Consider the following 17,341-nt stretch of genomic DNA (forward strand, 5'->3'; position numbering starts at 1 on the left):
TGCACACTAAATAAATCACTTTTATTAAACAATACTGAATAGATAATCATACTAATCTTACAAGTGGCGTATATAAAATATATAAAAACATAAATATGAATTCTCTAGTAGATCCCGCTAAAATAATCCGGCACGTTTCTTCAGTTCTTGCTGTTTCCAACGTGGCAGCTTCTCAAATTCCACGTAAGTCATTTTCAGTACAGAAACAAAATCGTCGTGAGTTAAATGCAGCTGAAAAAAAATAAAAAAAAGCTGTCAGAAGTGGGATTCGAACCCACGCCCTCAGAGAGGACCAGAACGCTCATTTGACCTGCGCAAGCAGGCAAGGTATACCTTGAGTCTGGCGCCTTAGACCGCTCGGCCATCCTGACTTGGTAATGAAGTCGGATTTCGTGCGTTATAAAGAACGTGTATGTCGCAATATAACGTAATTTTTAATTCTAAATGACGTAATATTTGCAAAAAAGGAGACTATTTTCACGCTTCTTCCATATTTTATTAAAATTTTACCAAATAAATTGTTTTAAAAAATAAAACTTCTATTTAATAATAATGAAACAAAAAGCTAATTCATAATTATTGATCGCACCACTACTAATATTTAATTAAAAGATCTAAAACCGTACAAATTTTGTGCCTTTTTTATATCCTCATAAAGGATTTATTTTTATACATTCGTTGAAAATAGCACACTTTTTATGAAGTCAGGGGGAGATTAACGCACATTGATAAAGTCGTGTAAATGTTTGTTGCCAACACAAGTCAAACAGTTTATACTGATTTTGCAAATTGTAATCGTTTATCGATTTTCTGCGTCAGTGTTGTTTTAATTTTACTAATATTTATAAATTCGAAGTTAGTTCTTAATTTACCTCTTTATTTAAGGGGTCTACACGTGCCGGCAGCTTTTCGTTCGGTTCTTTGAGGATGTTAATAGGATATTTATCATACTGGTCAAAATCACTGTGTCCCGACGACTTTTGATAACCATTTATTTCCTTCCCATTGCTTTTGGAATTTTTCATTTCGATATCCTGCCTCCTTTTACCAAACGATTTGTATCCCTAAAATTCAAAGATAAGTAAGATTTTAAAACAGTGCAAAAGTTTACAAACCTTCCAAAGCTTTTTATTCCAGCTTGGAAAGAACCCGATAAATGAGGGTGGTTCACACCCTTGATTTATATGAATTATGGGAATATTTATATCTCTACCACAAGGATCTAAAAACCCAACCCATAACGATTTACATAGCTACTCATTATGTATTTTACCAGTTTGTAAATATTCCAGAGCCATGGGCAAACTCTGTCTTTGGTCTTCTTTCGAGCTTAAATTACCAGTCCACAAATAAATAACAGTGAAAAAATCTAGAAGCATCACGTTCTCCGGAAGCAAGTCGTTCTGAGTGAAAAACAATATTTCTTCGGCTAAAACAAGCGCGAAATTAAATGAAATAACAAGAATATTTTTTCTGCACCTCTAAGCATGCCATTCATTTTCGTACAGTGGAACAGTTTCGGGGATTTTACATCTCCATCGTTCCTCATCAACTGAGTACTGTACGGTACTTTCCCCCCTATTAAATCGAAGAATTCGGACTTTTCTTTGCCCTCAAGAACCAACTCGAAGTCTTTTCCAGCAAACAACTTCGCCATTTCTCTTTGATCCCCAGTGGAATAGTGCCCACACCAAATATGGGCATGTTTACCTCGTTTAAGAACGTAGCAGTAATTCGAATTGAGATGGGACGACTTTGGGTGTATTTGGACCGCTTTGCTACTAGCTAAAGTCGACCCAAAAACGTGGAGAAAATATTGCAAGGGATGTTTAAGGTTCCGTCCTGACTCTACAACACAAACAATAATTTCGTTCTTGTTTTCGTTACAAAAGTACCATCAAAGTCGGTTCCTTTTCCTTTAAAAACGATCAACTTTCCTTTGAATAGTTGTAAAAAGTGTGACGGTTCGCGCCCTTGTATCACCCGAGCTAGGAACCCCAAACCTCCAAGCTCTTCATCAATCTCCATAACTTTCGCATTGGCAAAAGTAATTTCTTCTTGTGTGGCATGGGAACCCTACATAGGAAGTGGTTTAGGAAATACAGCGATTTTCACGCTCGAGTACACGACACTTTAAGAATTCAACTCACCAACCAGTAATAAAGTAAATGTTTTTCTTCCGCTGATGTTTGATAGTTGTATAAAACAATGTAACAATCTCCATTGAAAAAGAAACCGTGACGGTCTTTAGGAACCTCGACTATGTTGTGTTGTTTTATTCTCCATAGGGTCACACTTCCTGAACCATCATCAACAAGCTGGGTTTCTGCGGCCAAACTCGGACGCTCCTCCATAGTGACGGCGTCGAATTTCGACACCAAAACGGTGGGTTTAACACCTCGTCCAGGGGCTTTGTTTTCGTCTTTCCAGAAGGCGAACAGCGTTTTGAATTCGACTGGTTCATGTCCGTCGACAATTCTAGTAACTTTGGTGTTGTTAGGGTACTTCTTTTTTTTGACGAATCCACGAGCGTTGCGTAAGGCTTCACCGCGTTCTTTTTCGTTCGCCCTTTTTCCTACCCACACCCAGATTCCGTTGGTTTCTTGATCGATTATAAACACTTCCTGGAATTTTTGTATTAGACAAGGTTTTTCTGCAGCGTTGTTCTTACATCTGGTTCCAAATCGCTTTGCGACAAAGGTCCACTTTTTATTTCCGCCACTCTATACTTTCCATTGTTCTCTGAGCACTTGTAAAGACGTATATTGTTAGATCTTTGGCAAGAATTGTGCGATTGCGATTCGTTTTCCGGCAAAACGTGTCTTTTGTCTAATGGGAGATATTTGTTCCATTCTTTCTTCTCGTCGTCTTGGAGCGTCTTCTCGTAACCATCGTCAACGAAAGAAATATTGGGAATGTTGTACAGTTCTTTCATTTCCGTCGCGAGCTAAAAAATTGTATAAAAACGTTCATTGTGTTATACAATTTCACAGCAAACCGATCGTTAAAGTCGACTCGCTAACAGTACTTTCCTCAGGTGTCTACTTTAAAACGCATTATCGTACATCTATTGTTACCATGAGAACTTACTTTTGCCGCGTTGAGTTTTTCACCGGCGTCGGAAGCTCTTCCGATCCAAACAAATAAAACGTTGGACGTGTGTAGGAGAAAAATATCAGCACTATTAAACTTGTCCCAGGAGACGTTGTCCATTTGAATGAGAATGGGGGCACATTTTCCCTTAACTTTATACAGTTTTGGCAAACTCAATAAAGAAAATTCCGACGTTAAGACTCTACAAAATTAGGACACTAGTGTTTTGCAATTTTTATGAAGCAAATTACTTTAGTCCGCTCTTGAAGTAACTCTTAAACCTTGGGCTTTCATTTCCTTGTGTTTCTCGGTGTTGTGTTGCTGTTCCGGTCAGGAAATTGTCCAACTCTACGGTTTTGTAAGCCGCAACGCCGGATTTGTCCGGGGTTGTAGAGGAGCCCAGCCAAAAGTGGACGTGGTATTCGAGAGGAGCGCCTCGGACTTCTCGAGCCTGGAATGGTTTGTCAAACGAGAAATTTCGGGGAGGGTTTTACTTACTACTGAGTCGACACCAACGGGTTGTCCATAAAGCGAAGCAGCGAAAATGACATAAGAGTCGGTGTCGTAAAATGTGCCGTATTGTTCCCGGGGTATAGCAACTACGCTCATATTCTACAATTTGATGATTTTTTAGTTATTTAGTTAATTTAGGGATTAACTTACTTCAATGCGCCATATTAGGAAAGCTATTGAGCTTTTGTTGATTTTGCGGAAAGCTATGTCCACGGAGTTGTTAATTGTCCCGTTGGAATAGCTGTCATCCTGGGAAGTACAAAACAGAAAATAAGTATAATTGAGTATAAAAAAAAAATACTTTTCGTAAGAAATAAATAGTTATAATTTTAAAATTTCCAAGGATCAGAAAATTTTAGTACAGCTTGCTCTATTTTCTCTTAATAATGAACGGTATATGATCTTTTTTATTTAGTAAGAAAAATGGATAATTAAATCTTAATGAAAAGAATTATAAAACCTGAATATAAAGTAAAAACTTATTTGAAAAATTATAAGAAATGTCTTAATTAATGAAGTCCTTTTCTCGCTCTGGAAGTAAAAAGCACATACAGATATCCAGTTTTATGTATATACTATGAATTGCATATTTTTCTTCTAACAATAAAAACGATATTGAAACTGTACAACATATAGGTATCATGTCTAAAGGCCTACAGCATGCAATCGGTGTTACATTCTATAAAAAATGAGCGATAATAAAGGATAAAAACGTTAAGAAAATCTTTTTTTTTTCACTTGAGCTGGAGGAACTTAAAATCCCAAATCCAAAAATGTCGTAAGCATCAAAATATTTAAAATATGAAAAAACCCTCAGAATGTCAAAAAGGTCTAAAGACCACAACGTTGTTCGGGAGCGTTTATGGAGCAAAAAAAAATTACAAATTTTGTACAAATGGAGAAGATATAACCATTCAAAGTTTAATTTTTCCCTTCGAAATTTCACCATACTTTTATATATATAGTATGTCTCCGAATTGAGTTCAGAAAAGGAAAAAAACTTTGTTTTCTGTATATGTAACAAAATAAATGACAAAGGAATAATATTTTTTGCTTAATTCAAAATAAATAAATTTACAATTAAAATTTAATATTATCACGCTGTGTCCTTAAAATCGAAAAACCAAAAGTAAGGAAAGACTTTTTTATTTTTAATTTTACAAAAAAAATGTCCTACATTCATAGCAATTTCTACTATTCGATTAACCCACCACCCTTTTCAGCACATAATTCAATTCTAACCCGTAATTCTTTCAGTTAATTCTTTCCTCTTATGAACTCAATCCAAGGACATACTGTATATTCACTATTTTGTGTTGGGTACCTGAAATCGATCAGACCTTCATTATTCAAAATAATTTTGAAGGGTTCTTGTCTATATCCATCGTATTATTCATTTTATAATATTACAATAAGCTCAAAAATTGTTTAGGATAAATATGACAACAGTGTGCAATCTAAATCGATATTTTGTTTTTGTAAGTGAAAGTCAAATTGACGTATAGAATTTTTTAATGATTTTTGTCGAACTGTGAATTTAATAATGTTCATTGAGCCATATTTTGAACATCCTGTATATAAATATACGGATGCGTCACTAAGTGTGCGCTCCTCGATATCTCATTAATTACTATTATTAAAAGTAGAAAAAAATCTAAAGTTGTACAGTTCTTTAATGACCATATACCAAAAGTTATTTTCAACTATACAGAGTGTTCTGTTTTTGAGACGTAACACACAATTTTTAGTGTTTTCAAATGTTTTCTTATGCTTTATAACAGTTTATTTTCGAAATTCTGATGCGACGGTGCCAAGTTATTCCAATTTTTTTTAAATGTTTAAGAAATGAAAGGATTCACAAAAAAATGCAATATTTTGTGGAGAGGTAAATACAGCTACACGCTTTATTGTGGTATAAATAAGATTGGGTTTAATACATAGAGTGTTTCTAAAAATAAATGATGCCAATTTTTAAATATCGATATTCCAGTTTTTTCCAATAGAACACCTATATTTTAATACTGCATTCTTATTCTGTTTTTTGTTTTCTTTTTCATCGACATATTGAAAGAAAGAAAACAAAAACTAAATTAAGTTGCAGTAATAAAATGCAGGCTGTTCTATTTGAAAAACTGAAATATCGGTAGTTGAAATTTGTAAACTTTATTTTTTTATGAACACCCTAAGAATGTATTAAAATTGTATTTAATTGATACCATAACAAAGCGTCTGCCTCTGTTTATCTCTCCATAAACGACGCAGATCTTGGAAATAGCGTGGCAACGTTGCATCGAAATTTAAAAAATAAACTATGGTTATAAAGCCTAGGACGAGGCTAAGAAGAATAAGTAAAGTTTGTCTAGAATTATAAGAATTTTATGGACTCCCAGAGTTAATTCGTTTTACAGCTCTGTGGTTTTCGAACCGCTGCTTTTCCAAGAAATTTGTATAGTTTGGGAAATTTCATTCTACCCCATAAAATTTTATTGACAATAGCGAGACGGACAGTGGTACAATGGTAAAAAATATTTATGGCTCAGACCAGTGCATCCGAATTTGTCGGAGAACAATTAGCAGGTAGTTGTACTCATAAAATTATCGTCATTTTCGTTCGTGAGTAACGATGGTCCCTGTCCGGACCTGGATTATTCTGCTTTCTAACATCTGGGAATTACTGGCACGCGACAACTTCAAGTTGTAGACATCTCTTGCTATTGTACTACTGTCCGTCTCGTTATTGCCAATAAAATTTTATAGGGTAGAAAGAAATTTCCCAAACTATACCTGCCTGCCAGACTGCCCGGCGCGGGGCGAATTTGGGTGCAGTAAATATCGGCTTTCCCCTGACAGGCTGTACAATAAAATTTTAATAATATATATAGGGCATCCCATTTCAGAAAACTAAGTTGTGTGCTATGCCTCGAAAACAAAACACTCTGTATAGTCTAAAATAATTTTGGTGTATGCTACTGAAAGAATCATACAATTTTAGTCTGTGTCTTTTTTTCTATCTCTATAATAATAATTATTATTATTAATTAATGAGATATTGAGGACCGCGCGCTTTGTGACTCACCCTGTATCTTCATTTACTGAAATTATTATTAAATATTTAATATTTCAGCTCGTTAAACATGCCAAAAATAATAATAATGTGAAAAACAAGAAACGTAAACTATGTCACAAGAATGACACATTTTTTTAATAGTACACAAATGTCAAAATTTTGAAAATATCAAAAATATCGTGCAACTGTGAAAAATAGAAGTTATGTAGGTAATGAAAAAAGGAAAATGTAAAATTCAAGGTTGTCAAAAATATTAATAAGACAACAAACTTGTAAAAAATAGTAGTAATACATAATATGAAAAACTAAAAAATTAAGAATGCCAAAAACGTGACTATTTTTTCAAATATTATTCAAATGCCAAAATATTGAAAATGTTTAAAATACCAGAACAAAATTTTCACGTCACCACAAATAACGAAAAGAGAAAAACTGATGTTTTGTTGTTAGAAACAGTATAGCAAAAGAATCTCATTATTTTCTTAGAGGCTATAGCATTTGCCAAAATCAATCTTATCTTAGCGGAAACTAAACCCCGCCCACCCATCACTTATAAAGTAAGTGATTTGCCAAAATCAGTCTTATTTTAACAAGTATTAGTCCCGCCCACCCGCCCTCTATTTTCTTAGAAGATATGCCATTTGCCAAAATTAGTCTTATCTTGGCATGTATTAGCCCCGCCCACCCGCGCTGTTCTCATTCTGACAATTTTATTCCTGTTTAGTTTAATTATATGTTCTTCTGTAGAGGGGGACTAGGAACTAATAGAACCTAGCCTCTAACAGGAAACAAAAAAGAGCACGAATCATATTTTTTTTGTTACACTAATTACTATGAAATTTATTTTTTATTTCAAAAGCGAAAAAATGGGGACGGGTGGGTGGGCGGGGCTAAGTTTAACTTTGTCCTACGTAAGCAAGTAGTAGCCCCGCCCATCCACCCTTTCTTCATTATGGTGACTACTCTGCTGTTAATTAATAACAACATTATTCTTTTACTACAATCTTAGGCAAATTCGTTAAACCATTGGTAAAAAAATAGATAAATTGTTAAACAAAATATTCAGAAATTATTAAGCTATAATTATAAAAAAATACTGAGTAATTAAAATGGAATAAGAGTGGGTGGGCGGGGCCAATTTTGGCTTTGTTTTAAATCTTAAATTCTACCGCTTGTCAAAATAAAATTCAATGAATAAAATATCAATTACAGCGGTCAATTAAAACCTTCGAAATTTTCCCAAATATCGAAATTGTTATTCTCATGATATCAGTTGACATTAAAAGTAACTATAACATATTAAGAACAAAATAAAATGTTAATTAAAATTACAATTTGTCAAAAACTACGTAAGGGTTTTTTTTTTTTTTAATTTAGAGAATATTAACTAAATTTTATTTATTTATATTCTCCAGAAAATCAATAACGTTTCGAAAAAATGACAAATGATAGTTGTAATTTGTTGAAGAATATTTCCTAAGATGTGGCACTGCATAAGTCCTACAATTAGTATGCTTTTAGGTACACATATAGCATGAGTAACGTAATTCATGGTCGCAGTTGGCTGAGTTTCATAAAACGTATGTCGGTAGTTTTTAGACTCATAGCCTATTTCTCTTTAGATGTTAAAAATTTGAATATAAGCATAATAACTGTGTCAACTCAATGACTTTTTACACAATCGTAGCGATCAAGTATAGATTCAAAAGTTTGTTTCCGGAACCTCCTGCGATCACGACTTACGTTGCTCACCCGATAGTATATTGCACAGTTGAAAATCTATTTCTTTATGTATTTATCCCTAGAAATTTATATTAAAAATATATCTTGAAATCATCAAATAACCTATATAGAAATTTGTTTGCTCATCCTAGTCAAAATTTAATGACGTCATCTCAAAATTTTGCTACATAAAAAAATATGCTTGTAATTTATTGTTTTCTAACCTTCGATATCTAGATTTTGGAGAAAAATCGAAAAATTTTAAGTTGTTCAAGGAAATTTAAAAAAATTATTTTAAAATATGTAAAATCGGCTGCTCTGAAATCTGGCAAAGACTGTAAGATTAATGTCACACAGTAAGTCGCTAATCAAAGTGTATCTGTTTATCCGGCCCAAAAAGTTATAACGTCATCTCAAAATTTTGGATGATAAATTGTATCTAAAATGGACAATATATTATGCGTGTGTACTTGTGGTTTATCAGTACATTCATTTTTGTAACCCTAAATCTGTAAATTTTTGGAAAAAAATCAAAATTCGACAGCAACAACTATCTAAACTCTGTATTCATAACAGAGTTTGACAATCAGCTGTACTGATTGGAAATGAGTTTTTAAATTATTTGTTATAATTTACCATTAAACGAAAACTTAAAACACGTATAATTTTTTTATTTACCATAATTTTTTCCTGGTTTCTGTATTTTCACTTTTAACAACTGCATGGTCGATGATGTTGACTATAAAACCAATGATTTGGAAATATGATAACTTGATAACACTATCAACGCATAAAAAAAATAACGCATGATTCGCATAAAAATCATAGGGGGGTACTTAATTTTGTTTAGCACGGTTTTTAGTGTAACTTCAAAAATACACATCAAATTTGTTTAGAACAATCAAATAACTAAATGTCATTAATTTTGACATAATTTTGGAAAACCTTTAAAAATGTAACGAACGGTCTAATGTCTAGAATTTAGTGTATATTCAAGCTTAAAAAGTGTTTAGTGTGTCTGAAAAATTAATCTTCATCTAGGTAAGTTTTTAATAAATTACCCATAAAAATTTTGTAAATACCAAAAATACAAAAATAAAAAAAAAAAAATTAAAGACCTACATAGTCGGTTTGCTGCAGCTCCAAAATCTGCATTTTGCTGATAGTTCATTCACAAAACCACTTCACAGTTCAGTTTAAGCACTCACTACCACGCTCCTTGCATGATCTCTTCGTAGTAAATTTTACAAGATATCGTTAGTTGCGGTTATAATTTTCCTTCACGTCTTGACATAGAATGCGGACAACAACCGGCAAATCGCAAGTTTCTTCAAGATCTTTGAAGTGAGTGACCCCCTCCTTTCTTCCGTGCCAGACATGACTTTTACAAAACGGTCTAGTAGTCACATTTCGTTAACGACGATCAAATTTTGTTCTAGAATCGATAATTCTACCCGGAATAATTGCCATGACCAATTTCATTAGCACTTTCAAGTGGTTCGTTATCGGAAAAAATTTGTTATGCAAGAGTTAGTACAGTTATCCTGAAAGCTGGACGTGCGTAGATATTAATCAGCAGAGCAAAAGGAAGAAAGTTCGTTCAAGCAATCATTGGGTGCTTTGGTCCTTGAAAATAATTCTGTTTCTTGGGTGGTAACTGGTAATAGTGTAATTACTATACTGTAATTAGAAAAATGAAAAAACTGTAGCTAGTGCGTACCTAACAGTTAAATGCGTATGTATATTGCTCTGAATTAGTAATAGGGGAAACCGAGGACATGTATACCATTTTTTTGTGTTTAATTGTCTTGTGTGTAAATTATGGATAGCATGAAACGGAACACAAAAAAATCTTTAACAATAAAATTGTGGCGATGGCCAAAGATAACGGTAACACATCAACAATTTGCCAAATTTAGGCGGTTTTTACTTTGTCATTGTGTAAAATGAGAACGTGTTTGTGCATGTTTGAGGACGATGAGACAACCAGGTAAAGGTCGTTTGATTAAACAACAATAATAAAATAAACACACAATTATATCCAACTAATTTATTTTATTTCCGAAGCATGCCAGTCGTGTGGATCTCGAAATTTATTCAATAATTTTGAAACCACGCTATTAACAATGTAACACCAGTCATAACCTGACTGAAGCCAAAATTTTTTGGGAAACTAATAAAATTTATTGCTTTATACATTATTATCTTTTACATCAGGTGTAAATAATTCTAAATAATCTCAGAAGAAACGCTGATTGGTTAGAATGCTAAAACACAATCAGTACCACATTATGTATATCGCGTGCTTCTCGATATCTCATTCAACATTAAAAAAATATAATAATAAGACTAAAGTTGTACGGTTCTTTGAAGACCCTACACTAAAATTATTGTCAACTACACAGAGTGTTCTATTTTTAATAAGGCGTAACTCACAGCTTAGTTTTTTCAAATGGAATATGCTATATATTGTTACATATTCTGATTGACCTCGTCTAAGACTTTATAATCATAAATCAAGATCATTTTTGAAATTATGATGCCACGTTGCCACATTATTCCAATTTTCTTCAAATTTAGCAATGGAAGGGTTCACAAAAAATCGCAATCCAGTTTTTTTGAGACACCCGATATATTGAAAGAAGGAGAACAAAAAAATACAGTAAGACGCAGTAATAAAATACATGCTGTTTGAAATAACTGAAATATCGATATTTGAAAAGTGTAACGTTTTAGGATTTTTTATAAACACTCTGTATAATAAATGCTTGTATAAATTTAATTGATACCACAACAAAGCGCGTATAAGGAATTCACGTTCGGTAGATGTAACTAGATTTGGTAACTTTTTTTTTTAAGCTGTGTAACATCGGACATAATTGTTCTAGTGTATAATGTATTACTGGAATGTCAGAAAGTAGGTATCAAAAATGTGACATGTAAGTAAGTAAAGGTCAAATATCGAAAATGTGATGGTTTTGTGGTAATCTGGTGAATCTATTTTTGAACGAAGGAGAAAATCGCATCCCTCTAAAAGCCCAAAGAGCGACCCGCATGTAAAATTTTGAATCTTTTCCCTTCACTAGTTTTTTTAGGAGGACAAGCTTTGATGTCATCATCATGGATCCACAATTTCACCATGGATCCGTTCTGGTATATCCATGTCTCATCCAAGAAAATGAAAAGTAAATCTTCACCACAATCACGCAATTGGAGATAGGTACCGCCTTAGAAATTTGATTCTGGCAGCTATAACGTGTTTAAAATGTGAAAAACTTCGCCTTCGGAAACCTAAATTTATACGTGTATTACGTACAATTATTTTCAAAGCCGAGTGTTTTACCTCTTACAAAACAATAACGATTATATAAAATTTAAAAACCAATTGTAGAAAGGAACCAACAAAGCAGTCTTTCTGATTCTGATTATAATATTAACGGCACAAGCGCCGCTGTATCTGTATTATTTTAAAATTCGGAAAACACTCGACAACACTAGCGAACTTTACGGAGAATATTTCTGCCACCAGTTTAACTGTTTCCGTTTTACCCAATTTTTTGAAAACCACGAAATATTTCTTGTTTCTTTTCCTTTAAAATGAGCTTTCTCGTGATTACTTTTATGTAAATTGTTTCCATGCTGTATTTAAGGATTTTCTTGAAACGAAGCGTGTTGAAATTAGAAAAACTTCGTTTTTTTTCCACACAATTCAGATTTGACATTTGAATTAGAAAATTAGACAGTTGATGCCAATCTTAAATTTCTAGTGATCTTAAGATTGCAACTTAACCACAGAAAAGTTTCTGTCAGTTACTTCTACCGAACGTGAATGCTTATTAGTTTTGTTTATTTCTCCATAAAATATTTCAACACAAATCTTAAAAATTGGTCGAAGGTTATTTTAACAGAATTTCCCTCGCCTCTGAAGGGTAGCCACTTTTTCGAAAAATTCTACTTATTTTTTTTGCAAATTTTGTTTTCTGATGACCTCTATAAAGTAAAATACGGTGGCGTACCACAGCTTTTTTGAGTTGAATTTTTCAGTTCTCCAGTCTTTCATTTTTTGTTTCTTCATTTTTTCGATTTCAAATTTTTCGAGGTTTCAACTTTTGAATTTTTCAATTTATAGATTTTGCAATTTTTCCAATTGAGTTTCTCGAGTTTTCAATTTTTCATTTTTTCATTTGCAATTTTTCGTTACAGTTTTTTATTTTCTTTATTTTTACAATTTTTCAATTTTTCAATGTACCGATTTTATAATTTTTTGTTTTTTTAATATTTTCATTTTTAAATTTTCCAGTTTTTCGATTTTCCAACTTTAGAACGTTTCAATACTTAGATTTTACAGTACAGTCCAAAACTATTGAATAATATATTGACACTATGTTTTTGTTATATCTCTTGTTCTATGTGCGAAAAAATTGTTGAAAGAGAACTATGTACATAAAGAAAAAAAAAAGATTAATTCTCAATTGTGATGCGTTTTTCATTCTTAATCAGACCGAGGGGCGGAGTTTAATTGTAACTTCAAAATTCTCTAGAAAATTCTACCCTTTTAAAAACATATTTCATATGGAAATTTCTTGCAGAGAAATGAGGATTTTGCAATAAAGCTCCACCCTTCAGCCCACGATGAATACAAAATTCATCACAATTGAGAAGGGGTGGGTGGGCGGGGCCTATACTTTGACCATTTTTTCTTAATTTACGAAGTTTTTTTTTTTCAACAAGAAATTGAAAACATGTTAACTATCCTGTTGAAAAAAAAGCTCTATATATTAAGAAAAACAAAGATTACTCGGATAATTGAGAAATCCAAAAATTGCAAAATTGAAAATTTTGAAAATTGGGAAATCGAGGAATTAAAAAATGAAAAATTTGAAGAATGAAATAAAGGAACGAAAAATTGTACCATCGGAAGAAACATTGAAAAAATAAAGGAAGTGAACCGAAAAAATGTGAATGAAATCTAGAAAATGCAAATTAAAAAAATCGGGAAAATGAAAAATAAAAATAAGGAATTCCAAAATTGAGGAAACAAAAACTTGAAAAATGGAAAAATTAAAAATTGAGAAACTGAAGACGCGAAGAATGAAAAATTAGAACATCGAAAAATTGCAAAATTGAAAAATTTCTAGAAACGATGAACTGAAAAATCTGCAGGCGTGAAATTGAAAAATTGAAAAAAATAGGGTCGGTTTATGGAAATTGAATGAAATATTGAGTCCTCGATTTATTAGGATTAAAATGTGGTATATGAGATCGTGATTGGTTAAAACATGCACGTTGCATAGCAACGGACCTCAATTAAAATTAATGGCGATTAACTTAATTCGCTTTCCACAAACCGGATCTTAAAGTTGTAAAAACGAAAAATTGGTCAAAGATAAATCCAGATTTTTTGAAAAATTATAAGATTTGATTTTACGAATTTTATTTTTTATGATAACGCTTATAAGTTAAAATAAAAATGTATATGTAATGATGATTTCCATACCTCCTGAACTCTTGTTGTCAAATATTATAATGTAATGTAAGATTTGTCAAATCATCCCCACATCAGAGTGTACTGTTTTTATGGAGTAACACACAACTTACTTTTTTTAAATGAAATACCCTATATATTTTTACATATTTTGATTGACTTCATTTTAGGTTTTTACTACCTTTACTTTTGAAATTCCGATGCGACGTTGCCATGATATTCCAATTTTCTTGAAATTTGTTGGCAATGGAAGAGGCAAAAACATCGCAAAAGCTTATTTTTTATTAAAGTTTGTCTTACAAATTTTAATATACAGAGTGTTTATAAAAAATATAAAACTTTACAATTTTCAAATTTCGATATTTCAGTTTTGTCAAATGGAACATCCCATATTTTATTACTCTATTTTTTGTCCTCGTTTTTCTAATTTGTCTTTCTTAAAAAAGTAAAAAATTGCAGTACCTAGCAACTTTAAACATAGAAAATACTCAACAAAAAGTAAAGAGAATAAAAAACAGATTAAGATACAATTATAAAACATGGGGTGTTTTATTTGAAAAAATTGAAATATCGATTTTTGAAAACTGTATTAAATAAAACATTTTTATAAACACTCTGTATACAAAAATTGAATCTCAATTATACCAGAACAAAGTGTGTACCTTTCTTCATCTTTCCACAAAATGTAATAAGCCTACTGTGATTTTTTTTACGAACCCTCCCATTGCCAAAAAATTTCAAGAAGCTTGAAATAACCTGGCAACATCGTATCATAATTTCAAAAATAAACTGTACCAAAATTGTAGAACAAAATTTTTAATTTAACTTAGACACTACGAAAAAAGGTTATCCTAAATATGATAAATCACTAATTCTTTGTTAGTCATTTCCAAAGATTTTATGACGTCATTTCCAAATAGCGTCAAGTAGATTTTGCAAAAAAAAAATACTTTTTAAACCAAATTTTGCACGTTGTCGTAGAATCTACGAAACGATTTTTTTGCAATTTTGACTAAATACCAACTTTGACTTTTATCATTTCTTCATTCCTATTATGACGTATATGACATCTTCGCAAGAACTTGGTAAATGAATGTCTCAATCAAGTAAATTTGGTTTATTTAATATTCTCAAAATTCTGGAACCACCATTTTTGAAAATATTAATTATAAGAGATCACAAAAGATGCAGAATCAACTTTTATAATTTATAATACTAACTTTAGATCATTTATTAAGTTTTACAGCAGATTTTCTGAAAAAAAAATACGTCGATGAAACTGAGTATACGATACTTTTGCGACAAATTAGTCAAAATTAGTAAAGCCAAATTTTGAAAATGGGAACGAACTCTCCCCAAAATGACCGATACAATTCCCACTGTACAAAATTGTGAGCATGACGTCATCGATTTTTTAAAAGGGTTAAATTAACAAATTTTGGCAACGTGATTTTCATTGTAGATTTAAGTTCGAAAATCAACTCTGAAAAAAGGGCATATAGACTCATTTGACTGCAAACTGTAAAATTTTTAAATTATGCTTAAACTACATTAAAAAAATCGCCAAATTAGAAATTTTAAGGTTATTTTTAATGTTTATCAAGTATTATAAAACATTTAATTAATTTTTCTTTGTACATGTATTGTTGGTCAAAGTTATCCAAAAATCGTGTTAAAACCAAGGTGCTATTTAATGACTTTACAACCGACATCTGTTGCAACTAGTGCCGGTCTCCCCTGCTACCGTTAACACCTAATTTGTTAAACAAAGTACCAGCTCATGTGGATAAATAGAACCTTGGCCTTTTTTAACAGTTGATTGATTAATGGTTGTGTTTTCTATATATTATTAGACTATAGTTGACGTTTCGTATCACTAACTACCGTAATTTGGTGTACCAACACCGCACAAATCATTTTCGTGCCAATTAAACTAAATACGACGTTTCGTTTATTATTAATTCAGAACACCGTAATCAGCCGTAGCAGTACCAGTAATCAACTTTTTCCAATTTTTGAGCCTTATAACCATAGCGGTACTCCCATCAAAAACTAATTAAATAAACTCAGATACAAAAATTGTTGTTCTTCACGGTCTTGATTGCTTTTTTATTTGGTGCTAAGAAACAAGCCACAAGATCTCCATGTGTGATGTTGATGGCAATTTCTCACTTTTCTTATGCTACCTGTCTTACTAATTACGACCTTACATGCAGAATGGAGTTATTACAGTTAATAGTACACAGCTTTTTAAGGTTGGATAAGCTTTTAATAACTTACGGAAGTCATCTTCCGTGATTCCTTCATAATTGCCTGCGACACACAGCGAGTTTCCAAGCAGTTCACTAATTAACACTAACAGCAAGTCGTGGTGAGACGCAATAATGAGAATGCGTGATGGTGGCAGCTTGAATGAAAATATGCCCTTGCATATGCCAATATGGGTTCTGGAAGTGAGTTTTGGAATTTTTCCACGATGGGTTTGTTTGTAAATTGTTTTCGGAAATAACTAAAGTTAATTTCCGAGCTTTTAAAGAACGGAAATACGCATTGCTGCTTACGATTGTTTGGCAATAGGATGATGCATTGTGATGATTTTACATTTCAGTGCTCCACGTTAGATAGAGTCAACGAAACCTTAGTCAACAAAATTTCCTTTGCACAATGGAGGTTTTGTCAATCTGTTGACTGCGCTGAGTGCTTCCTTGTAGGACGTTGAAAGGATTCATTAGCGCAGTTACGTTTAATTAATATTGATAGAAAAAGTTGATTCAGTTAGAACCAGTAAATTTATTAATTTTATCGTTTTGTATTACCTTTGCCGCATGTTCAGTCAAGAAACCGACAAACCGTTATACAGTTATGCCACAGAATATTATTTTCTGCTGAATTATTACATGACAAGTTGAATCGAAGTTTCGTTTTTAAAGGAGCGGATTATAGCGTGAGCGTCGTGCTTTGTACATCGCACATATGTTGTTGTTTCGATGGTCATTTAGAGGGGCCCATTATGTTCTTAAGTTCAAAGTTTATTCACAGGCATAGACCGTGAACTGACTTGAGCTCGAAAAAATTATAATTACGATTTAAATTAAAAACACGTAAATAGAACTTTTAGTTCAGGGAGAAACCCATGGTGGTGTAAAGACAATTTCTTCCGGTGTTAAATATGAATAGGTGAGGATGTGGTTTACCTTTATGGGGCAATAAATAAAATATAAATCATTACAATGGCATTTTATGGACTGTAAAGTGTGGAAACTAAACACCTGTTACACCTTGTTCCTATTGTTGGACGGCACTTTGTAAGTCAGAGTGCTAACTTTTTAACTGACAAAGATTTCATTAGTTTTTGTTCTTATTCTTATTCAGAATTAACAATATAAAAGGTTTGTGAAAGCTGAGTTAAGAAAATGAAATAATTGATAGTGCCCGCGAAATACCCCATCTGAAGAAATCTG

General features: G+C 32.3%; 1 protein-coding gene and 1 non-coding gene across 3 annotated transcripts; both read right to left on the bottom strand.

Moving 5' to 3' along the window:
• Window positions 1–6: 6 nt before the first annotated feature.
• LOC135122899 (advillin) lies at window positions 7–16,264 on the bottom strand. Of its 2 annotated transcripts, none has more exons than XM_064047392.1 (13): window positions 16,161–16,264; window positions 3,757–3,855; window positions 3,592–3,705; window positions 3,345–3,544; window positions 3,091–3,295; window positions 2,672–2,947; window positions 2,151–2,624; window positions 1,896–2,076; window positions 1,480–1,848; window positions 1,274–1,429; window positions 1,116–1,222; window positions 873–1,064; window positions 7–231 (listed from the first exon to the last, which is right to left on the bottom strand). In XM_064047392.1, exons 1-13 carry the CDS (start codon window positions 16,185–16,187, stop codon window positions 118–120), a joined length of 2,514 nt encoding a protein of 837 aa, XP_063903462.1. In that variant the 5' UTR covers window positions 16,188–16,264; the 3' UTR covers window positions 7–117. The 2 variants fall into 2 exon arrangements, with proteins under 2 accessions (XP_063903462.1, XP_063903461.1); XM_064047391.1 differs by lacking the exon at window positions 16,161–16,264 and adding an exon at window positions 9,518–9,719.
• Window positions 254–371, bottom strand: Trnal-caa (transfer RNA leucine (anticodon CAA)). Its single transcript has 2 exons — window positions 334–371; window positions 254–298 (listed from the first exon to the last, which is right to left on the bottom strand). It is a non-coding gene; the product is annotated as a tRNA-Leu (tRNA).
• Window positions 16,265–17,341: the final 1,077 nt, after the last annotated feature.

The sequence above is a fragment of the Zophobas morio genome, unplaced genomic scaffold, assembly GCF_036711695.1.
Source record: "Zophobas morio isolate AGI-343-1 ecotype UQ-CSIRO unplaced genomic scaffold, CSIRO_AGI_Zmor_V1 ptg000005l, whole genome shotgun sequence".
Lineage (NCBI taxonomy): Eukaryota > Metazoa > Arthropoda > Insecta > Coleoptera > Tenebrionidae > Zophobas > Zophobas morio.

What these genes read in the sequence shown, in the direction of transcription:
- LOC135122899 (XM_064047391.1), bottom strand. Translation starts at nt 9,550, where the DNA reads ATGCAGATTTTGGAGCTGCAGCAAACCGACTAT. An exon ending in AAAGCGATTTGGAACCAGAT is followed by an intron (nt 2,625 to 2,671) that starts GTAAGAACAACG and finishes CAAAAATTCCAG; the next exon opens with GAAGTGTTTATAATCGATCA. An exon ending in TAGACCCCTTAAATAAAGAG is followed by an intron (nt 232 to 872) that starts GTAAATTAAGAA and finishes ATTTTTTTTCAG; the next exon opens with CTGCATTTAACTCACGACGA.